This window comes from Toxorhynchites rutilus, chromosome 2, assembly GCF_029784135.1.
Source record: "Toxorhynchites rutilus septentrionalis strain SRP chromosome 2, ASM2978413v1, whole genome shotgun sequence".
In the NCBI taxonomy this organism is placed as follows: domain Eukaryota; kingdom Metazoa; phylum Arthropoda; class Insecta; order Diptera; family Culicidae; genus Toxorhynchites; species Toxorhynchites rutilus.
In genome coordinates this window covers 329,948,724-329,973,852 of record NC_073745.1, presented here as the reverse complement: position 1 = coordinate 329,973,852, position 25,129 = coordinate 329,948,724, and the positions used below count along the sequence as shown (strand labels likewise).

At 37.8% G+C, this 25,129-nt stretch overlaps 1 protein-coding gene across 3 annotated transcripts in view; it reads left to right on the top strand.

The window, feature by feature from the left end:
* The window catches only part of LOC129767467 (uncharacterized), an 83,899-nt gene extending 79,106 nt beyond the window's left edge, over window positions 1-4,793 (top strand). Inside the window, exons 9-10 of one of the 3 annotated variants that reach the window (XM_055768410.1) lie at window positions 3,986-4,169; window positions 4,241-4,793. In XM_055768410.1, coding sequence (XP_055624385.1) covers window positions 3,986-4,169; window positions 4,241-4,535 — 479 coding nt within the window. In that variant the 3' untranslated portion in view covers window positions 4,536-4,793. Of the gene's footprint in view, window positions 1-3,985; window positions 4,170-4,228 lie in introns of all 3 variants that reach the window. The other 2 variants (XM_055768409.1, XM_055768411.1) reach the window with 2 other exon arrangements.
* Window positions 4,794-25,129: the final 20,336 nt, after the last annotated feature.

Here is a 25,129-nt window from a genome sequence, read left to right as displayed (position 1 = left end):
AAACTGTTTGAAAATAGTCTTGGTTCGTCTTATGTCGACATGGTCCGTTTTATTCCGCGAGTGGTCCTTCTTACCCCGTCAGCAAATTGAAAAGATTTTTTTTATTATTTCAAAAATTAATAAAAAAGGCAAAAAATTATAAAATCAACAGCTACACATTTTTTAGTAGTGTATTATTATATGATCAATAATATGCGGCACTACAAACAGGGAAAATCCCAGAGGACGTTTAACTAAAAATTGGTTTTCTTAGGGGGGACCGTTCTAAAAAAAGACGGTCAAAAATCTTCTCTTCAGAAAAGTTGTTCAGAATGTTGACTCGGATGATTTGACGGTTTCATTTAAGCTATTACTAAGTTACAGTGAAAAATAAAAAAAATTACTTTTTATGCTTACGAGATAGTTGAGTTATGTCTTCAGCAACATTGTAGAGTTATAAATTTTATGAAATTTTGCTGAAGATTCATAACATCTATCTATCAGTCCTTCAGAGATATAACTGTTCTAGGGAGACTATCTCAAAACTAGTTTTTAAACTTAAGTTATACTTAAAATACATTATTTCAACTCAACATGTTCCACAAAGTTTTGGATAACATAAAAATACATAACTTTGCCGAAGACACTATTAGTGTTAAATGACACCATTGCGATGTACAGTGATTACAAAGCAAAAATATGTCACTTTTATTGATTAAATTATTCAAAAATGTGCACGTTTGTGCATCAATACTCAACGTCATTTTGTTCGTCAGGGTTTGGAGTATACGTCAAATTAGTTTTCGAACTCGGGAACTCTCGGGAACATCACTTTTTATACCAATTTTACAGCGCAATTTTGCTCTGTTTTCTTCATACTTTATCTACTATTGATGTTTATTTGCATGAAATTAATTTAAAAATCAATTTCTGATGCTATCTCACTATCAGACCTCAATTTTGAGTTATTTTGCAGTAGTTTTATTGAAGTTGGTGATAGTAATTGGACCTTTTTCGATTTTCGTTTTCGCAAGCTGAGGGTCGGATGTCATAAGCAATCTTACAAAAACTGGTTTAATTTATGTTTAAATATGTTCGTATGTGTTTTTTGATATTTTTGAATTGAACCATTACTGAGTCTCAAGATTCTAAAGAAATATTAAAATTTTATAAACATATATATTTTTGTACAGCAGAACACTGCTGAAATTCTGATAAAAAAAAAACATATCTAGAAAAAGCATATAAACACATAGTAAACCTTCAAAATTCAACTTGCAGAGAGGTCAGTAATCAGGATGTTTTGGTAAGATTGCTTATGACATCCGACTCTCTGATAAGCAGCTTGCGAAAACAAAAATCGAAAAAGGTCCAATTACTATCACCAACTGCAATATAACTCAAAATTGAGCTCTGATAGTGAGATAGAATCAGAAATCGATTTATAAATTAATATAATGCAAATAAACATAAATAGTAGATGAAGTATGAAGAAAACAGAGTAAAATTGACTTAATTGCGCTGTAAAAATTGGTATAAAAGTGATGTTCCCGAGAGTTCCGGAGCGGTCTTACCCCCTCTTCCTCTACCTATCGTCGAACTCCAATGAACAATAGGAGGTTTAGCAAGTGCCCAGAAGAGAAGAACATGTGCTATTGAATTTATTGAATTTCCCTTTGATTCCTAGTTACTAGTTACTACTATTACTAGTACTACACCCAAACTAGCGCTGGCAGAAAAGATGCCATTTCCTGTGCGTGAGAGTGAAATGCGCACATAATGAGCTATTTTAAAAGCTTAAAAATGGTTTGTATGTATGCGAGCAGACATCTCTTTCTGTTTTCTATTCTCTTTTCATCTGGGATTGTGCAAAAAAAAAAATCAATACGACGTCAATGGGAATCGAACCAAGGCCGGCTGGAATGCGAAGTTACTTCACACGACCACGTTATCCATATAGCTGCCAACGCTATTATAAAGGAGTGTGATAATATTACACCTCATCATAAAATGAAGTTGGAAGGTGTTTTCTAAGCCGATAAAGAAGAACATGAACGAGAATATATCTTTCTCTGTCTGGGCCGTGTATTTGGCAAACTATACGAAAAGCTTTCATTTAAATGTGTCTCCTGTTTCGCTCCCTCATATTGGCTCTAGCATATATATTATACAAATGATATACATGTATTGGGGAGTAGAACATTTTATGTTATCTTTCAGCTCATTTAATGTAATAAATCGGGATGCCAGAAAATGTGCTAAAAATTAACTTTGGGTGTAGTTAATGCAGGTTAGAAAAATGAATTATTGATTTATGCTTGAAGTAACTGTTACCATTAGGGTTGTATTCAACGCGTGTCCATTGTATAAGATATACAGGCACACTGTAATGTATGTGTTATTCTTATTCCATATTTTGTAAAACTAATTCAGGTATTTTTAGTTTTAAGCTGATTGTTTCATAAATTTCGGCTATCGGAAGAACAGTGTGTTTTCCCTGTCTTACACGAACAATTACGAAAATAAAATCCATCCATTTTTTATGAAAGGCTTCAATTGGCTTCAATCATATCTAATTGGCTTCAATTAGATAAGTCGATCATCTGAATTGGTTTAGTGGTTCAAAAGTAATGAATTTTTGAAAAAAGTGAAAAAGTGAGAAAAATGATTTTTCGGACCACCCTAAAACGAAATGGGTATCACAATAAAAAATAAAATACAGGTTTAATGTTTTGCAATAAAGAACAAAACTACCACTTTTGACGAAAATCTGAGAACCAGTACATCGGTTTGGCATGAAATGACTGTATACATGCACGATACACCAGTGCACAATGGTTCAGGAGATGCATTTAAGTGGGAATTGACATTTAGAGCTTGAAAGTTATTCCCTAGACAACAACTGTCTTAGACAAAGTTGCTACATATGATAGAGCGCTCGTTTTTATGTTGGCAAAATTAGGGTGACCAAAATTGTCAATGAAATAAAAAATCTAACTTTCTTATCTTTAGAGATTGAGGTAAACATAGTTCGACAATGTTGTAGCCCCAGTTATTTGTGACATCTTGTAGAACAAAGTTTTGCTCTACCTCTTAAAATAATCGATATAGCGCCTTTTTCTATGTTACGTTAGGGTCACCATGAAAAAAACTATTTTTTTGTTTTAACTTTTATATTTCAAATTCTACATGCAAACTATCTTCGAAATACTTTTAAAGATTACTAATACAAACATTTTTCGATGCTGAACTTGTCGATATCTCCACTTCACTCGAAGTTATTGATATTTCTTCCCAAAAAATACTCTTCAATTGTTTGTGATTCTTTCTGGGGCAAACGTAAACAAAGTTTATTGGCGGCATTTGAAAGAGCATATTTCACTGTACATGATGTGTGAGTTTCAAAACTATGTTCTTTTTCGTGTTTGTGTAAATTAAAATTGAAATCATGAGTTTTTGGGTAAAAAACCATCAATAACTTTGAGAAGGATTAAAATATAGACAAGTTCTGCATCGCAAAAAGTCGTGTTTGATGTAGAATTTGAAATATAAAAGTTAAAACAGAAAAAACACGTTTTTTCATGGTCACCCTAATGCAACATAGAAAAAAACGTTAAATCGGTTATTTTAAAAGATAGAAAAAACCTTTATCCTACAAATTTGTTAAAATAACTGGGGCTACAACATTGTTGAACTATGTTTATCTCTATCTATAAAGATAAGAAAGTTAGATTTTTTATTTCATCGACAATTTTGGTCACCCTATTTTTGAAAACATAAAAACGAGCGCTCTATCGTGAGTTACACCTAAGACAGTTTTTGTCTAGAGAATAACTGTCAAGCTCTAAATGCTAATTTCCACTCAAATGCATCAAATGAATTAATAATCTATTATTTAATTCATCGTATTACTTTTATTATTATTTTTTTTATATATTGAAAAACATTCTTTTTTCTTATTTCTTGTGTTGCGCTAACTTAAATGATTACAATGAATATTTTTCAGAAATGACAAGTCCCATTCGGGATCCAGTGGTGGCACGCAATCGTTTCGAGGGCCTGCTGGAGGGAGCGATTCAGCTGTACTCCGAGCCAGCTGACAAGGAGGAAGCCAACAAGCATTCCATCCCGCTACCAGGAGTGATACGACCAACGGTAGAGAACCGTGGAAAATCAGCGGCTGTTGTAAGGTAACAGTAGCGCTAGATGTAGACCTTGGCTTTAATCTAGGCTCGTTTCACATTTCAAGATCACCCCGCAGGGAAACATCTCGCGCATGCTCGGCCACTGTTCGGCCCGTTACGGCGGCAGGTCAGGCACGTAGTAGACTGGAGAGTTCGGGGCCACCTTCGCCCGGGAGAGGAGCCTGGGGCAGTGGAACACACTCACCGCTGGTGAGACCCATGAGTGCGGGACCATTCCATACCCCGATGGCCCCTCAGGTAGATATCACCCGGGTCCTGGCGCCGCAGACCGTTTTGCAATCCGCGGAGCTTTCGACCGCACCACTGCTGCAGAATATCATGCAGGAACTGAAACGATTCCGGAATGAATGATTTTTCCTCCGAGGGAAGAGTAGTGTTTTGTTCTAGAACGGTAATCCAAAACTATCATCACACTGAACACTGCCAGTTTTGTGGTAGCAAGATTTTGACCATTCCTATCGATTTAATACTAACAACTACTAACTCTGTATTTTCGTGTATCATTTGAGACCTAGACTAAACGATGAATTATACAATTACGAATCAGATTTGAATATGACATTTTTCGGGGATGAATTAAATAAAGTACAAAAATTCTAGCAAAAAAGTTCATTTGTAGGAGAGAACACATTGGAGTAATTCCAAATGAAATCGACAAATGACAAAACATGAGTATTTTTGATTCGAATGAAAGTGTGTATTCCGTTTGGGTTAGAGGAAATATGAGTTTTCCACAGCAATTGGGAATTTTTTTACTCAAGCGTAACTCTTGAAAAGGGCGTATCGATTTGAGTAAGTGAAATCTTTGATAATTTATATCTCGAAAACTATGAGTCGTACAGAAATAGCGTCTTAGAAAGAGTTATAGAGTATTGATGGTTGAATTTGAAAAAAATGTACACTGAGAAAAAACATTAGTACTCTTTTTTTCTTTACAAAATAAAAATTCAATTTGAAATATCAGTCAGCTCGCGCAGTCCGAAGCCGCCGGACGCAAAGTTGTTCGTCTCCGTTATTGTGTTGGAACAATACCGTTATCGGTTTCGCTGAAGTGATTGTTTCGCCCTAACGGGGTTTCCTTTATTGCGAGAGTGAAGTGATAAGTAATCACAACCAGCGGAAGGGAGAAGTCCTCCACTGCGGGCGCTGTGAGCGTGTGCCGTCCATCGTCATCGTATTGTGGTGCGATACACCATTACTGTTGTGCCAAGCGATCATCACGTGGTTCGATTGGAGCACCGTTACAAATCATCCGCACCGTGCGCTTCAAGTATTTAAGTATATATATATTAGGTTAAGGATTAAAAAAAAAAAGAAAAAGCATAATTGTATATTTGCCATAATGGCAGAGTGCGATCCTCTTGATATGGACATTGAGTCTGATGTTTCCTCCTCACTAACTACTGGGAAGGCGCTTAAACGCGTTCCCCCCTCAGACGATGTCTTTTCAGAGGAAGAGTTAATCAACCTCAACAAGCCCCCTTCAAGAAAATTGGCAAACTTTTCCACTTTGCCCCCTCAATCTCCCCCTCCCGCTTCCGATTATCTCCCGAACTTGCCTCCCAGCCCAACTGTTCCCGCTTCCGCTCAACAATCGACCTCGTCCTCCCCCTCAGTTGTCCCCTCTCCGCGTGTCAAGGTCTATCCAGAAGATGCATCTGGATCTGGCCCATGGGTTGTTTTCTTCCGGCCAAAACCCAACGGGAAATCGCTCAACGTCATTCAGATCATGAAAGATCTGACAAAAAATTATTCCTCCGTGGTCGAAATTAGAAAGGTTCGACCGAACAAACTGCGTGTTGTCGTGGCTGACCGGAAGCAAGCTAACGAGATTGTTGTCGACAATAGGTTCGTACTAGAATATCGCGTCTATGTGCCCTGCCATAACGTAGAAATTTTGGGAGTGATTACAGAAACGGGTCTGACGAGCGCATTAATAAAAGAGGGAGATGGCAGATTTAAAAAGCTCCCTTTGACAAAAATTAAAATTTTGGACTGCCATCAATTAGGAAAAGTGTCCCAGGAAGAGGGAAAACCAAAATTCACGCCGTCCGACTCGTTTCGAGTAACTTTTGCTGCTTCCGCCCTCCCTGACTACGTTGTGGTGGACAAATTGAGGCTTCCGCTGCGTCTCTTCGTGCCAAAGCCCATGACTTGCAACAAATGCAAGTCAGTTGGTCACACAGCAGACTACTGCGCCAACAAGGAGCGCTGTGCCACTTGCGGAGAGCAACATGTGGGCAAATCCTGCAGTGCGACTGAGCATAAGTGTCCATATTGCGGGGGGACCCCACATGAGCTCTCAGCTTGTGAAATTTACAAGAGTCGCTGGGAGAAACAGAAGCGCTCTTTAAAGGAACGCTCGAAACACACTTTTGCGGAAATTTTAAAAGGCGCTTCTCCACAGGCCCAACAACAACAACATCCAATCTCCTCACACAATATCTTTTCCACGTTGCCAGTTGACGAAATGGAAGCGGACACAGCTAACGGGGGCACACCGTTTATTTCCCAAGGGAATCCCCGGCGCAAAAATGTGACCACTCCCAAAATTCAATCACAAGTCCCTCCGGTGATATCCCCTGTTAGCTTGCCTAAAAAATCGAGTGCAGCGGACAAGCAAAATCAGGTTCCTCCTGGCTTCCGTGGGAAAAGTTCACCTTCGAACGACCCAGCACTCGATGGGACATCAAAAACCCCAACTGTCCCTATTTTTCCGTCCAGCTCAACTTCCCAATCGGGATTTATAAAGTTTTCTGACCTTTTGGATCAAATCTTCAAATGTTTTAACGTTTCCGACTCCATCAGAACCATTGTCATTTCAATGCTTCCAGTATTAAAGACAATTTTGCAACAATTGATGCAAACATGGCCCCTCCTTGCAATGATTATCTCTCTTGATGTCTAATTCAAATAGAGAGGTCGGAGATATCACTGTTTTACAGTGGAATTGTCGTAGTCTTATCCCTAAATTGGATACATTCAAATTTTTAATTCATAACTTCAATTGTGACGTTTTTGCTCTGTCTGAAACTTGGCTTTCTTCGCGAGATGATATCTCTTTCCACGATTTTAATATTATACGCTTGGACCGTGTTGACAGATACGGAGGGGTGCTATTGGGGATCAATAAGTGCCACTCATTTTTTCGAATTGACCTTCCACCTATTGGAGGGATTGAAGCTGTTGCTTGTCATGCAAACATCAGAGGAAAAGACCTCTGTATTGTCAGCTTGTATTGGCCTCCGAGAGCTGCGGTTAGCCGCAAGCAACTTGTTGACATGTGCTCACTCCTTCCTGAGCCACGATTGATCTTGGGAGACTTTAACTCTCACGGAACTGCCTGGGGGGAACCGTACGACGATAATCGTTCATCGTTGATATATGACCGTTGTAACAGCTTCAATATGACCGTTTTGAACACTGGGGAAACAACACGTGTACCTAAACCTCCTGCTAACCCAAGTGCTCTTGACCTCTCGCTTTGGTCGAATTCATTATCGTTAGATTGCAAGTGGAATGTAATCCAGGACCCCAATGGTAGTGATCACTTGCCAATCAAAATTTCCATCACCATTGGGTCGAATTCTTCTGAATCTATAAACATGGCATATGACCTCACAAGACACATTGACTGGAAAAAGTATGCGGACGCGATTGCTCTAGCCATCAATTCCAGAGATGGTTTACCTCCATTGGAGGAGTATAACTTCCTTTCTCGTTTGATCTATGACAGCGCAGTTCGCGCTCAAACGAAACCCATTCCAGGTTCCATCATTTCCCGAAGGCCTCCCAATCTATGGTGGAATAGCCAATGTTCCAAGCTTTATATAGAAAAATCGAATGCATTTAAAGCTTTTCGGAAACGTGGAACTCCTGAAAATTTTCAAACGTATTTAGCCCTTGAGAATCAGTTCAAAAATTTGATCAAAGGGAAAAAACGTGCTTATTGGCGAAATTTCGTGGGAGGTTTGTCACGAGAAACGTAAATGAAAAAATTATGGAAAGTGGCTCGAAACATGAGAAATCGCTCTTCAACGAATGAAAGCGAAGAATATTCACATCGATGGATTTTTAATTTTGCACGAAAGGTTTGTCCTGATTCCGCTCCTGTGCAAAAAATTGGTCGAGATATACCACAAGATAGGTGCGATCTTGATTCTGAGTTTTCGACGGTAGAATTCTCTCTTGCTCTCCTTTCATGTAACAATTCTGCTCCGGGATCGGATCGAATTAAGTTTAACTTGTTGAAAAACCTCCCTGATGTGGCGAAACATCGCTTGTTGAATTTATTCAATCGGTTTCTGGAACTTAATATTGTTCCAGATGATTGGAGACAAGTACGAGTTATAGCTATTCAAAAACCCGGAAAACCCGCGTCCGACTTCAATTCGTACCGCCCAATAGCAATGCTGTCTTGTATACGGAAATTATTGGAGAAAATGATCTTGTTTCGCCTTGATCGATGGGTTGAAACGAATGGCCTACTCTCAGATACACAATATGGGTTCCGCAGGGGCAAGGGGACGAATGATTGTCTTGCGTTGCTTTCTTCAGAAATTCAAATGGCTTACGCCGAAAAAAAACAAATGGCTTCAGTATTCTTGGACATAAAGGGGGCCTTTGATTCTGTTTCAATAGAGGTCCTGTCAGACAAATTACACTCTCGGGGTCTGCCGCCTCTATTGAATAATATGTTATAAAACTTGCTTTGTGAGAAAGAGAGATGGTGGTTTTTTCTAGGAAGCATAGACCAGCAAAACCAAAGCTTCTACTTTTGGGTAAACCGATCACTCATGCTATGTCATTCAAGTATCTTGGGGTCTGGTTCGACTCCAAATGTACTTGGGGGGCCCATATTAGGTATCTGAGTAAAAAATGCCAACAAAGAATAAACTTTCTCCATACAATTACCGGCACCTGGTGGGGAGCCCATCCCGAAGATCTTATAATGTTGTATCGAACAACTATTCTCTCAGTGATGGAGTATGGCAGTTTCTGTTTTCAATCAGCTGCCAACACACACCTCATTAAACTCGAGCGAATTCAGTATCTTTGTCTCCGTATCGCGTTGGAATATATGCCCTCAACGCATACCATGAGTCTCGAGGTTCTAAAAGATCGCTTCAATTTATTATCTCTTCGGTTCCTCATCCGGTGTAAGGTTATGAACCCATTGGTGATCGGAAATTTTGAGCAGCTGATCGAGCTAAATTTTCATTTTGGATTCATGAGCTCATATCATGAATTCGTCTCCATGCAGGTTGATCCTTCTTCGTATATTTCCAACCGTGTTTGTTTTCCTGACTACATCAATTCCTCTGTACATTTTGATCTGTTCATGAAGGAGAAAATCCATGGAGTTCCAGATTATCATCGATCGGGGATCGTTCCTACGATCTTCAATGCAAAGTATGGGCGTGTCAATTGTGATAATATGTACTTTACTGATGGGTCCTCTATGAATGAGTCCACAGGATTCGGAGTGTTCAACAATTTTTTTAGCACCGCACACAGTCTTCAGTATCCTTGCTCAGTGTATATTGCTGAATTGGCAGCAATTCATTGGGCGCTGGACAGCGTCGCCTCACGACCTGTTGAACACTATTACATTGTAACGGATAGTCTTAGCTCTGTCGAAGCTATCCGTTCAGTGAGGCCGGAAAAGCACTCGCCGTACTTCCTTGAGAGAATACGAAAAATTTTGAGTGCTTTATCCAGACGCTGTTATGTCATTACCTTTGTGTGGGTCCCTTCTCATTGCTCAATTCCGGGTAATGAGAGGGCTGACTCATTAGCAAAGGTAGGTGCAATTGAAGGCGAAAATTATCAGCGTCAAATCGCCTTCAATGAATTTTATTCTTTAGTTCGTAAAAATACCATCGTTAACTGGCAACGCAAATGGAACGAAGATGAATTGGGCCGGTGGCTCCACTCAATTATCCCTAAGATTAGCCTCAATCCGTGGTTCAAAAGTCTGGACTTGAGTTGGGACTTTATTCGCACCTTCTCCCGACTCATGTCCAATCACTGTTCGTTAGACGCGCTGCTTTTTCGTTTAAATCTTGCCGACAGCAATCTCTGCGGTTGTGGCCATGGTTACCACGACATCGAACACGTTGTTTGGTCGTGCGAGTTGTATCTTGTCGCCAGATCGAATTTAGAAAACTCCCTTCGGGCTGGAGGAAAGCAGTCCAATGTGCCGGTGAGAGATGTGTTGGCTCGGTTAGACCTTGATTACATGTCCCAAATATATGTTTTCCTTAAAGCTATCGATCTTCGAGTGTGATTGTTCATACATCCTTTTCCCCTCCTTTTCGTCCTTCGCGAGCTATCGGTTCCCTTCCTACTAACATTAGAATAAGTTAAATTGTAAATACATATTAGATGTAAGGATAGTATTAAGAATTGAGTGTGAAGTGTCAGTGTGAATGAGAATGTGAATGTGAATGTGAGTGCGAGTGTAAACACACATCTCCTTACATCCCATCCTTTTCCTAATGAAAATGTGTCACCCTTCTAAACTCGAGTCGACCGCGAGTAATCGGTTTCCTATTTCATTAACCATAGAATTAAGGAAACAACATGTTGATATATGCTAGTTGAAATATAGTTAAGAGTTTGACTCCATTAAACTTATGTAACTGAGCCTGTAAAAATAAACGGATTAATAAAAAAAAAAAAAAATTTTGAAATATCCAGAATACATATTTTTTAATTTTGTTTTAATTTTTTCATACAAAGTAGAAATCATGCAGATAATTTAAAAAATGGGCCCAAGATGGTAAAATTATATTTGACGAACTTTGTGGAACATCGAATTTTTAGGAATTTTCGATACTTCGAATGTTTGTATGTTAGCAGTCATTTTCAATCACAAATTATGAATCCTGATGTTATTTAAAACAAAAAAGGTTATTATCAATCTCGTTCTAAATGCTACCATTCTCGAGATATTTAAAAACATATTTCTAATTTATAATCTTTTTTATAGTAAATAACCTCTTTTAATATGTTTGTCGTGTTATACCGTCATGTTCATGAAATTTTATGAATTTTCTTATAATTTCCAACAATTTTTTTGATTGATTGAAGTTTGTTTTAAAATAAAAAAGATTTTTTAGTTTCGCTACGTTTTTTATTAACCCACATGTCTTCGAATGTTTCGTAACGTAACTCCTAAACATATGTATTTACCATAACGATGTATTTGAAAAAGTTGTTGTAAATTATAAGCGAATTCATAAAATCTCATGAACATGACTGTATAACACGACAAACATATTAAAAGGGATTATTTACTATAAAAAAGACAATAAATTAGAAATATTTTTTTAAATATTTCGAGAATGGCTACATTTAGAAGGAGATTGATTATAACCTTTTTTGTTTTCAATCACATCAGGATTCATAATTTGTGGCTAAAAATGATTGTTAACATACAAAAATTCGAAGTTTCGAAAGTTCCTAAAAATTCGATGTTCCACAAAGTTCGTCAAAAATAGTTTTACCATCTTGGGCCCATTTTTTAAATTTTCTGCATGACTTCTATTTTGTATGAAAAAAAAAATATTTTGGATATTGCAAATTGAATTTTTATTTTGTAAATAAAAAAAAGAGTACTTTTTTTTCTCAGTGTACGTTTTTACGCTTGAGTCAAAAAATTCCCAATTGCTGTGAAAAACTCATATTTCCTTCAACCCAAATGGAATACACACTTTCATTGGAATCAAAAATACAAGTTTTTAAAATCTGCATTTTTAGGACGATTTCATTTGGAATTGCTCATTAATGATCCGCCATCGCTGGGCTAGTGGAAGTGGGTGCAGCAACAATTTTTCGTTGTCATGTCGTATGAGGATAATAAAAGTCGTGCTTCGAATGGTTGGCGTTCTTAGGGTTTCTCACAAGTAACGGTGAAGCGCATCTCAAACCTCCGACAAATAACCAAAGCTTATTACAACGACGAGTTTCGGAGTTCACTCCCGCTAAAACCCCCGACGATCCAACCATCGTTGGTGATGTTGAACGAAACATGAAAAAAAACGCCGTCTTGAACCAAAACTTTATCCGCCTCCAATCCCGGATTGGTTCGCCGTCGCGTTTTCCCGGCCGGACGCATTGGCGCGCGGACGACAAGCAGGAGAGTAATATTTTCGCTACTGGAACATAATCTTTTCTATAAAAACATCAAATCGAATTTTATTTTTGTAATTTATTTCTTTTTAATCCAATAAATCATATCGCGTACAGCACACTCTCATCCGCCGCCACACAAAACGGTCCGGCTGGCCGAAACCGGAAGAGGACGAGAAAGTGCATCCACAAAAGCATGTCGGGAGGATTTTCGGCGCAAAAAGCGATATCGGAGAGCGAAATTTACAGTAAGTGAGTGGTTCCGCTTCGGAATCGCTAGCTTTTTTTTCGGTCTGGCTTCGCCCACAGAATTGGATTAGTTGGATTATGTGGAAGCGGCGGCGGCTGAGGCTGGGAACTGGGGATGTTGTAATATTTCCAATTGCAGCAGGTAAGCTGATAGCAATTGACAAACGATTCATCCTAACCCAATTCGGTACGAGCGACTTGTTTCTCGAATTCTTCAACGCGGCCACAATACGAGTAAAGCTTATTCCGGGAACATTTGCCGGAGAAAAACTCCTTTCTCGTTTTCAAGCGTATTATCGGAAAGTTGACACCATCCGGACGGGGAATGTTTTTACAAGCCGTGTCACTTCGATACGGAACATATGTCACTCAGAAGGGGGATTACTGTGGTCAACCGCAGTAAGCGAACTCCTGGACAGATGGTCAAGATCAAGATGATGCATTACATCGATGTGTTAGAAATTCAATTTTTTACCCCAACATACAGATGTGAATGCAGGTGCAGTTTTACACACGGGGACTTTGCTCCAGATTAGCATCGTTTCTTCCGGACATTGTTTCTTGCTAGATGGAAACAAGCAACTGTTAGGGGTTTGAAATGTGGTCTTTTACCAACTCTTAAGCAACCACAACTTCTTACGTAGAACCAAGGATATCTGAGTGCGCGTTTTTCTTTGTTGGAGCGAGGATTATTCAAGTTGGAAGTCTTCTGTTGAATGTTTTGCAATTGTAATTGTCCCAGAAACATAAAGTTTTGACGAGTTGTATGTTAGGATATGCAGTGGCAAACTGAATGTAATTTCAACAAAAACTATTGCACCAGCTTTAATGTTATTGTTAACCACATAAACATAAGAATCAGGTTCGATTAAAAAGCTACCACAATTACATTCTTTATTGTTAATTTATTTTACACTAGCTAACCCGGCAAACTTCTTCCCACCCAAATTTATTTTTCGTTATCACATCCACGTTTTTTTTACTAAGCGCTGTTCATGGGTCCAATTGCAGAATTATTCATTGATTGATCTGCTAATCTACCCTTTAAACTACTTTAAACTTTAAACTACTTTAAACTTTAAACTACTTTAAACTTTAAACTACTTTAAACCTTTTACTATAAAATTCCTAGTACTTATACCAAAACTCGACATTATAATATCAGATTTTTTTACAGATACAATTTTCGTTCAAAATTTTTCAACTACATGCAAATAACATGTTTCTCCGTTACGTTACATGCCAAATTTGGTTTTATTTGCTCGATTAATTGGCATAACCAGCATAACCCCTTTCCCTTAAGAGAGGGGGGAGGAGTATGTAACCACCGTAGATTCATTTATTGCACCCTAAAATCTGCACATGCCAAATTTCATTTCATTTGTTCGATTAATTCTCGAGTAATGCAGAAATTTGTGTTTCATTTGTATGGCAGCTCCCCCTTAGAGAGGGGGGTAGAGTGCCTAACTACCATAGAATTATTTATTGCACCCTTAAACCTCCATATGTCTAATTTGGTTTCATTTGCTTGATTAATCCTCGAGCAATGCAGCGAATTTGTGCTTCATTTGTATGATAGCCCCCCCCCTTTGAGACGGGGAGGGGTATCTAACCACCATAGAATCATTTATTGCACTCTAAAACATCCACACAGCAAATTTCGTTTCATTTGCTTGATAAGTTCTTGAGAAATTTAGAAATTTGTGTTTCTTTTGTATGGCAGCCCCCCCTTAGAGAGGGGGAAGGGGTCTCAAACTGTCACGAAAACCTCTCCCGGCCCCAAAAACCCCTACATACAAATTTACATGACGATCAGTAGTTTCCGAGTCCATAAGAATCAGACAGACAGAAAGACAGAAATAAAATTCTGAAATTTTGTTCCTTCAAGAATTCCCTTGTTCCTGGCAGGCTACTGCACACTGCCCAAAACGTCGCGAGCGATTAAATTATTGTCAGTCAGAATCGGGTTGCGAAGATATCGGTAAATTTCACCAACTTGATGGACAACAACGTGTTTCAAATGTCTTGACGTAGATCTTTCAGAAGATTTTGTAACTGAAAAAAAACCGTAAATTTTACTCCTTCAATACTCCAAATGGTGGGTTCTAGAAAAACCATTTGTTATATTTATTGAACTGAACTTCAAACGGAATATAAGCATTTTAGTGATGGAAAGAATCTGGGATCATTATATATTATTCCTGACTATTTTTAAAAGTAAACTGTTGAAAACAAATTGTTCTTTTGTACCGTTCGTAAACAGTTTTCTTGTCTCCTGTCTCTACCATGAAGGCTAGCACCCAAAATGTATGTAAACATATTGTTTGTTGCTCTTCCCTTATAGCGCAAACAGCGAGTAAAATCTAAAAAGCATGCGTACTTTATTCGCTGAATTGCTTATATACAGCCATTTCATGCCAAACCGATATAGTGGTTCTCAGATTTTCGTCAAAAGTAGTAGTTTTGTTCTTTATCGCAAACTATCAGACCAGTATATTTTTATTTTTTTGTTAGGGAGACCATTTCCATTTTAAGGTGGTCCGAAAAATCAATTTTTTCGCATTTTTGCCAAACAGGACTTTTTTCAACCAATTCAGATGTTCGACATATTAAATTAAAGCCAATTAGTTGGTCTTTTATAAAAAAATACTACAGTTGCAGAAAATTTGAATTATGTTTTCGTTATTGTTGATTGTTTTTGTTTTTTATAGTTTTCATGGTCTCGGGACCAAAGGCGCTATATGTTTTTTATACTTTTCCTGGAAAGCTGAAGATTTTTCAAATAACATCTCTCGAAACCAGGGAAGCGTTTTTTTTTCGTTTTAGAGTTATGATTTTTCAAAGTTAACCGATGGTCCAAAAAATCATTTTTCCCTATTTTCCAAAAAATAACTTTTTTCAAAAGTCTATTACTTTTGAACTGCTGGTCCGATTCAGATAATCGACGTATCAAATTAAAGCCTACTAGCTAGCCTTTTTTTTTTAAAAAAAAACACACTTGCCAATTAATTGGATTATAGTCACATACATCCAGTCTAGTCGCATGGAAATATTGAATGAAAACCGAAAACATGTTAACTTCGAAAAATCATAACTTAAAAAGGAAAAATAACACCTCTCTGATCTTTGAATATATTATGTGAAAAAACCTCAGCTTTCAGGAAAAATTATAAAAAATATGGCGCCCGTGGTCTCGAAACGATGTAAGCTATAAAAAACATATATAATCAATAATTACGAAAACAAAATCCTTTTTTATTCAGAGTGTAATATTTTTCGAAACAAGACTCATTTGCTTTAATTTAATATATCGATCATCTGCATCGGTCCAGTAGATCAAAAGTTATGATTTTTTGTAGTGGAAAAAATAGAGAAAAATGATTTTTCGGAAAATGATCGGTTAACTTTGAAAAATCATAACTCATAAACGAAAAAAAGAGCCTCTCTGTTTTCGACATATGTTATGTGAAAAATCCTTAGCTTTCCAGAAAAAAATATAAAAAAATATAGCGCCTTTGGTCCCGAGTCTATGAAAACAATAATAAACGAATACAATCAATAATAACGAGAGCTGAATTTAAATTTTCTATATTATATAATTTGAATCGATGTAGTAGTTCAAAAGTTATGAATTTTTGAAAAAAGACATTTTTGGAAAAAGGAGGAAAAAGATGATTTCACGGACAACCTTAAAATGGAAATGGTCACCCTAATGAAAAAAAATATATAAAAAAATACGGATCTAATGTTTTGCGATAACGAACAAAACTACCAATTTTCACGAAAATCTGAGAACCACTATATCGACTCAGCATGGAATGGCTGTATAGAAATCAAAGACGTTGTCCTACTTTAATACGCGTTCATTCGGTAATATTTATATTGTTTCTAGAGTTTTCTGGTATTCATCGTAGCGTAGCGTAGCGTGGTTTCACTTCATTTTGGCTGCCCCAACAAATCGTGATATTTTGATTCGATCGAACGAAAAATTCACGGAAAATGATGGCATTGTGTCTTGGTCTGAATTCCACAAATCGTTTGTCCATTAATCAGCTCTTTCTTGGCGGATAGTTTTACTCAGTCGCCTCGTCACGCATAAAATATACTGTTACCTCTTTGGTTTTCTGCTAAATTGACTGAATTTAGCCACAACACAAGAGTCAGTGTTCAACGTTTAGCTAAAAAATCTGAGATATAACAGTTCGGCTGAAAAGTTCATAAGGTTTACGTCTAGATGGCGCCACTTGCAAAAATCTACTTGACTATTACAAAGCACCATCTTTCAATGGATACGTGTCAAAATTTGAAAGCAATCGGTCGATTAGTTCGTGAGTTACAACATTGAGAGTGAAGCAACTTTTGTTTTTGTGAAAAAAAATGTAAAAATCCGAATTTCGTTTATTGAAAAAGCATTGTTTTTTTATGGAAAAAAATACAGTGCAAACAAAAGCATGGCTTGACAAACGTTATCCGGACTCTGCTCCAGCTGTTGCAACTGTGGAATTTTACCGAAATTACCAAAATTACCGAAATTACCGAAACTGAGGCCTATTTTGAGGAAAAACCGAAAGGGTACTATAAAAAGAGTATCGGAAAGTTGCAAGATCGCTATCATAACACTGTTAATGAGAACAATTTTTATTTTAACAACATTTTAACATGAATTAAGTAAAATTAACAATTTTACTTAATTCATGATCGCTCGGAGGACCAATGATCAACATAAAAAAAATTGATAGGTCTGAGCCTAGGAGTACGGACGGGGTCTTGACATAGGACTGTGATTGTAAGGACCGTATCGTTAATTATGGGTACGCTCAAAACACAGCTTTATTTCAAATATTGCATTTATTTTTCAGTTCTGATATCAAAATATTGTATCTTATGAATGAAAGAAAGGAGTAACAGTAAAAAATAATCAAGATTCTGATTTTCGCGCCAATGATCGCACCTGCTTCTTGATGTCCCTCATTAGGTTCTGGACAACCGTCTCATCGACTTGTTTGCTCACATTTATCCAATCCTTTTTGAACTGCTCAAGGTCATCGGCTGCCTTGTCCTTCTTCCGCAGTCGTCCCTTCATCAAAGCCCAAAATTTTTCAATAGGTCTTATTTGCGGACAATTTGGAGGATTCATCTCCTTTTCCACAAAATCGACATTATTCTCGCGATACCAATCCAAGGTCAAACGTGCATAGTGGCATGATGCCAAATCAGGCCAAAATAGTGTCGGACCAGTGTGCTTTCGGATGAGCGGTAACACACGCTTTTGGAGACATTCTTTCCGGTAAATTTCACCATTCATATTCCCGAGAGTGAAGAAAGGAGATGATTTCATGCCACATTGACAAACAGCTTGCCAAACCAGCACTTTCTTACCGAATTTTTCGCAAAAAATTGACTTCTCCGCGTTCGGGACATCTGTTCCTTGCTTTACAGTGTAAAACTGTGCCCCAGGAAGAGTTTTGTAGTCCAGTTTGACGTAGGTTTCATCATCCATGACGATGCACAGTTCGCGTTTGCTTAAAATCCCATCGTAAAGCTTACGGGCACGGGTTTTCACGGAACTTGCCTGAATTTGGCTGCGTTTGGGACATTTTTGCTTTCTATATGCCTTCAGTGAGTTACGTTCTTTGGCACGTTGAACCATACCGATTGATGTTCCACACTTTTTTGCGCAATCCCGTATCGATAATTCCTTTTTTCTTTCAAATTGCCTGCAAATCTTTTTATCCAAGTTTGGCTTGGATGGCCCAGGTTTTCTGCCACGACCGGGTAGATCCTTCAATGTATTATACATACCAAATCGCTTGATAGCGTTTTGGACCGCATGGACGCTTACTCCTTCCGCCTTCGCCAATTTTCTCATTGATATTCCTGTTTCGGAGCAGTATCTGGTCACAATGGATTTTCGTTTTTCTTCTGTTAGCCCTCTCATGATTGCACTTTTAGGAAAAAACGATCTTTTAACAATGCTAACTGAACGCTAACTGTGTCAACAACAGGAGAAAAATAAACAGCTGTCAAAACAAGCTATAGTCTTTTTCAGACGGAGACTCTAAGGCGTACCCATAAATAACGATACGGTCCTTATGTAGTAATTGCATTTAAATTGAGTTTTTCATTGTTCAAAATCTGTATTTTTTTTCCCTATTGATACATCAAATGGATGCCCTGGATAATCGTTTCTTGTATGTACTTGTATCCTTTAAATGGGTTAGATGTCATAACGTGGTATAATTCGGCACCACATTCTGTTCAAAAATGTACACAAAAATACCATTAAAGCCAATACTACCCCTTTTCTTCTGTTTATTCAATCATGCAAAAGAAGACAAAAAGTCATCATGTATCATTTTTAAACACAAGCCTAAATAGTTAAGACTTACATAAATATAAGCCTGAGTAAAATCAATCTATGACTACAAAAAAAAATATTATAGATAACAATAGCATTATCTCCTTCGTTACCACGTTGTCCGGAACATTGTTTGTAACAACTTCATAGCTCTGTAAGATGGTGAATACTCAAGCTATTATAATCTGATTTTCGTGGGTATACCCTTTCGAACTTTTAAATCAGAAGCCATTTAAATTCATTTATTGCATTTTTACATAATCAAACAACATACTCGATATTATGACATCCTGGACCACAATTACACAAATTGTTAGTAGTGAGACCTACACGATAAAAACATGAATTGAGCACAAATTGATTGAACAACATATAATATAATATAAAATTAATGTCTATTATCGGTAAATGGAGAATAATCCATTTTACGCATCAATTCACATTATGAGTTAACGCCCGAATTTAGGCAAAAAGATTGCTCGTTGCGTCGGGGAGGAAGCGGGTGCATAGTACAATCGAAAGAAAACATACCCAATTAAATCGTCAAATTGTTAACTTTGTTTTACTATATTCACTGTTCATATTTCAAGCAAAAAAAATCTGGATGAATTTCCTGTCTAGTGATATATAACACAACATATGGCGCAATAACCATTTTGAGTAATATGTGTTTGAAAACTCTTAATAAATCATTAAATTTTTCGTAGAGTGACCTCCCTATATAGAAATCAAAGACATAGTCCTATGTCAAAATCGGACCAACGAAGCGGAATAAACGCCACCAAACGGACCAAATTGAAAGCTGCCACCAAGAACAAGATTGGCGCCAGCTCCAGGATGGTGTTCAAGAAGTTCGAGGTTGTAAAACGTTACAAACGAGCATCCACACCGAAATACACGGAGAAGCAGCTGCGGGAAAATTCGGAGAAGTGCTGAAAGCTGCGCTGTAGGTACTTTGAACCGTTTGTACGTAAAGAAGACAATCTTCCAACCGTACCCCAGATGCGACCAATCGAGTCGTATTGTGCTATACTGTCTCAGTCGGTGGAGGAAAATGGCTGCGAAGCCATCACAGCTAAATAATTCAAATCCCGTTTCATCAGATGTGCCTAAAAAGTGAACCTCAAGGTGGTGCAGACCATGATGGCGAGGGTTCCGGCAGTGTTGAGGATGATTGAAGAAGAAGGACTGTCTGCCACTATCTGTCTAAATGTTTCACACCACAAACGCATATTGTATGGACTTTTGAAAATGCAGTAAGGAACTGAATTTAAGAAAACTTTCTCACCAAACGTGTTTTCATTCAGTCCTGCTACTGGTGAGTCATACCGTTACTCCGTATACTTCGGGCTGAAGGGTGGAATTCAAGATATAGTTTAGGTACCTCATAAAGTGTTCAATCGGTTCATTGAGGACCTCCGTATTTGGGTAAAGAAGAAGCTTCTAGTAATAGTTGCATGGTGAGAGCGAATGAACCATAGTAACAATTATTACTTTTGGGCAAACGATGTGATGTACCGTCGATGGGGGTGAAAATGTTTCAAAAGAGGCAGTTTTCGAACTTTTTGTTGATTAACTATTGTAAATTAGAGTAAAACACAATTCTGATCACGTAGAAATGTTCTCTAATGATGAACACTCGTAAGTGTTCAAGGAGTTGTTGAACAATATAAATTTTTCACTGATCTTCGATTAAATGAAAGTTGACCCAATCTCACCCCTTAGAGGGGGTGACAATGGGTCAAAGAAGTAAATATTACTTTCGATAAGGAATTGTGTTTAGAAATTAATTTCAAGATAATTTAAATTTAATTTAAGTGTCTTGAATGATTATTTGAGTTACGAAAATAGTCAATCCACCTAGAAGTGCGATGGAAATGTTTATATACTGTTATAGATTTTCGTGAAAAGTGGTAGTTTTGTTCTTCATCGCAAAACATTAGACCCGTATTTTTTATCATTAGGGTGATCATTTCCATTTTAGGGTTGCCCCAAAAATCATTTTTTCCCAATTGTTTTTTTCCAAAAATGACTTTTTGTTAAATTCATAACTTTTGATCTACTGCACCGATTCAGATGCTCGACATATTAAATTAGAGCCTGTTGAATACATCATGTGATAATACTTCGGACAACCCCTCAACATGATAGATATTGCGGCATGGGTCCAAATAATTTGTATTAGAATGTTGATCACCTATAAGAGGAAAATATAAACATGCAAACAAAGAAGGGAAATGTATAGAGAAAGGGAGGATAAAAGTTCATAGGAAAGTATTGACATTATTATAGCCAAAGGATTCAAAGGGAGTGCAAGTTAGATAGAGCCAATAATTATTACAAGGAAAAATTTATCAAGAAATTGTAGAAACCATTGTAAATAGAGTGGAATAAAATAGTAGTAAAAAATGGGAATTCAAAAGGAATAAAGTGGTATCAATTCCCTAAATAATATATTGAATGCAAAAGGAGCCACCGAAACTACCGAAAGCGGATTGAAATTCCAAGTGCGAATATCGGGGATATATCGCAACCCAGGAGGAACCAGACCAGGGGGCAAGGGCCCGTATCCCGAGTAAACATTGGTCCTTCGAACCGGATCCTCATTGAAAAGGTTTTTGCAATCAATATAAATCGCCATCGAACTGGAAAATCGCCATCACTACTCACCGCCATCATCATCACAAACCGGAAACAATAATCAATCGCCATCATATCAAAAAGGGTTCACAATACTCTACAATTTCACACCGGAGGAACACAATACCACAAGAAATCGGTGTTGATTACTGCGAAGGCAAATCAATTCGTTTACCGGATCACATCACAAATATTTTGTCATCACTGAAGACCAAAACCACAAAGAATTCGCACCGCAAAACGCACCAAGGCAAATTAATTTGTTTACCGGATCACGTCACAAGTTTCCGTCGTCACTTAAGTCCAAAGAAACCAGAATCAAAATAGCACAGCATCTACGTAAATCTACCACATGTCGGATTTCCTTTTTTGTTAAGGTCAGTTAATTGAATGGTATACGTCCAGCCGAAGCTGGAGTTTATTTTTGTTACTACATCCAATGTTTTCATCTTGCGCACTGGTATTGGTCTGGCATTTTATATAACATTTCGTGGAACGTGTAACCGAGGGGCGCACATATTCGCAAATTACACGTTTTACTATTGAGGAGCAGCAGCTGTGATTCCGATGTTCAACCGGCACACTGTTTTTGGATATTAGTACGAGAATTTATTTCATAGGTCAGTTACTGAGTATATGCCCAGCCGAGGCTGGTGTTTTATAAATACTACATAAATTTATATCGTCTATTACAAGTAACAAAATTTGGAATCATGGCACCAATTACGAGAAACACTTCACTAAGAGCGCTCCAAATGAAGTTGAAGGCACTACAGGGAATGTTTGACGACATTTATCGTTTCGTCGACTCGATGGATGAAGACACTCTACCGACTGAAGCGACTGTTCGCTTGGATAAAATAGACGAGTTATGGGATCAAATCAACGAAGCCACAATGGACATCGAGATGCACGAGGACTACATGGATGATGATGACACCTACTCGAAAAAACGATCTGAATTCGGCAATCGTTACTATAAGGCAAAATCGTTGCTACTGGAGAAGGTTAAGGAACCGGAGGAGAAGTTAAACATTTCCCTTCCCAATCAGCAATCAACTTATGAACACGTTAGGCTCCCACAAATCAGGTTGCAAACCTTCGATGGCAACATTGATGAGTGGTTGAGCTTTAGGGATCTTTATTTATCATTAATCCATTGCAAGACAGATTTACCCGAAGTTGAAAAATTTCATTACCTAAAGGGCTGCTTGGTAGGAGAGGCTAGGTCGTTGATTGATTCACTTGCTATCACCAAGGCGAATTCTCCAATTGCGTGGGATTTAGTAATGAAACGGTATAATGATAGCAAGATTCTTAAGCGTAGACAGGTTCAGGCATTATTCAATTTACCTAACGTCGAAAGGGAGTCGGTAGCTGATTTACAGTCGCTTTTAGAAGCTTTTGAACGCATTCTTCAAACTTTGGACCAACTGATCCAGCCAGCTGACTACAAAGATTTGCTGCTGCTTAATTTATTATGCTCGCGATTAGATCCAACAACACGCAGAAGCTGGGAAGAGCATTCTGCAACAAAAGAGCACGACAAGGTGGAGGATTTGAGGGAATTCTTACAGAGGAGAATTAAGGTTTTAAGTTTATTACCGGGAAATTCCAAAGAAGCTAAGCTAGATCCAACTGACTCATTCAGAAGGAAGGTACCATTGAACAAAACGAGTTACAGTGCATCGCAACTACCGAATGTACATTGTGTGGCTTGTCGGGGAGACCACTTTCTTTACCTATGTCCGAAATTCCAGCGGATGACTATATCCGCTCGCGATAATTTTCTTCGCAGACTATCACTATGTCGCAATTGTTTCCGACAGGGACATCAGGCAGCTGAATGCAACTCAAGCCATTTGTGCCGAAAATGTATGGGTAGGCACCATACTTTAATATGTTTCAAGTCTGGAGACCTTGAAACGGAAAAGGATTCATTGGAACGAATGCCAACTCTACCAGATAACATGAATGAGATCAACCCAGAATCGATGAGAGGTGCAGCGATCACACCGACCGCATCCACGATCACATCCAACATTGCCTCGACAGGTTCATCGTCGGTTCTACTTGCTACAGCAGTAGTATTGGTCGAAGACGGTCATGGTGTTTTGCATCGAGCAAGAGCGATACTTGACTCAGGATCGGAATGCAACCTGATGTCTGAGCGGTTGTTCCATTTATTAAAACTCCAACGGACCCAAGAAAAAATTACCATAAAAGGCATTGGTCAAACTAACACTAACGTCAAACACAAAGTAAAGGCGAAAATTAAATCCAGAGTTGGCAAGTATTATTGCCAAATGGAGTTCTTACTGCATCCAAAGGTTACGGTCAATCTCCCATCCTCGAACATTAATACTATAAATTGGAAAATACCTCAAGGCGTGGAATTGGCAGATCCGGAATTTTTTGCATCAGACTCCATTGATTTAGTTTTCGGAATTCAACAATTTTTCACCTTTTTAAAACCGGGAAGAAGACTCTCTCTAGGCAACAATTTACCCAAGCTATCCAAAACGGTGTTTGGATGGGTTGTAACAGGGACATTTAATAGCCCAATTGCCATCACTAGTTACCATTACAATGCCACCAAGTCAGTATGCGAGAGACTCTTCTATTTTCAGAAATGGGTCATTTCAGCGCGGGCGAGTATGTTGAATACATCATGTGATAATACTTCGGACAACCCCTCAACATGATAGATATTGCGGCATGGGTCCAAATAATTTGTATTAGAATGTTGATCACCAACACCTATAAGAGGAAAATATAAACATGCAAACAAAGAAGGGAAATGTATAGAGAAAGGGAGGATAAAAGTTTATAGGAAAGTATTGAAATTATTATAGCCAAAGGATTCAAAGGGAGTGCAAGTTAGATAGAGCCAATAATTATTACAAGGAAAAATTTATCAAGAAATTGTAGAAACCATTGTAAATAGTAGTGAAATAAAATAGTAGTAAAAAATAGGAATTCAAAAGGAATAAAGTGGTATCAATTCCCTAAATAATATATTGAATGCAAAAGGAGCCACCGAAACTACCGAAAGCGGATTGAAATTCCAAGTGCGAATATCGGGGATATATCGCAACCCAGGAGGAACCAGACCAGGGGGCAAGGGCCCGTATCCCGAGTAAACAGAGCCAATTAGCTAGTCTCTTTTCGAGAAAGATCATACTTGCAGAAATTGTGGATTTTGGTCTTGTAATTATTGATCGTAATTTTTTATAGTTTACATTGTCTCGGGACCAATGGCGCTATATTTTTTTTATATTTTTTTTCTTGATAGCTAAGATTTTTCTAGTATCGAAAATTCAGAGATGAGTTTTATTGTTGTTTAGTTATAATTTTTTAAAATTAACCGATGGTTCCAAAAATAATTTTTCTTTTATTCCAAAAATGACATTTTTTTAAACTCATAACTTTGAAATTACCGGGCCCATTTAGTTCCGAAACCATGTAAGCTATGAAAAACAATTACAATCAAAAATTACGAAAACAAAACATGTTTTTTTTTAAGTGTAATGTTTTTCAAACAAAACTAGCTCATTGTCTT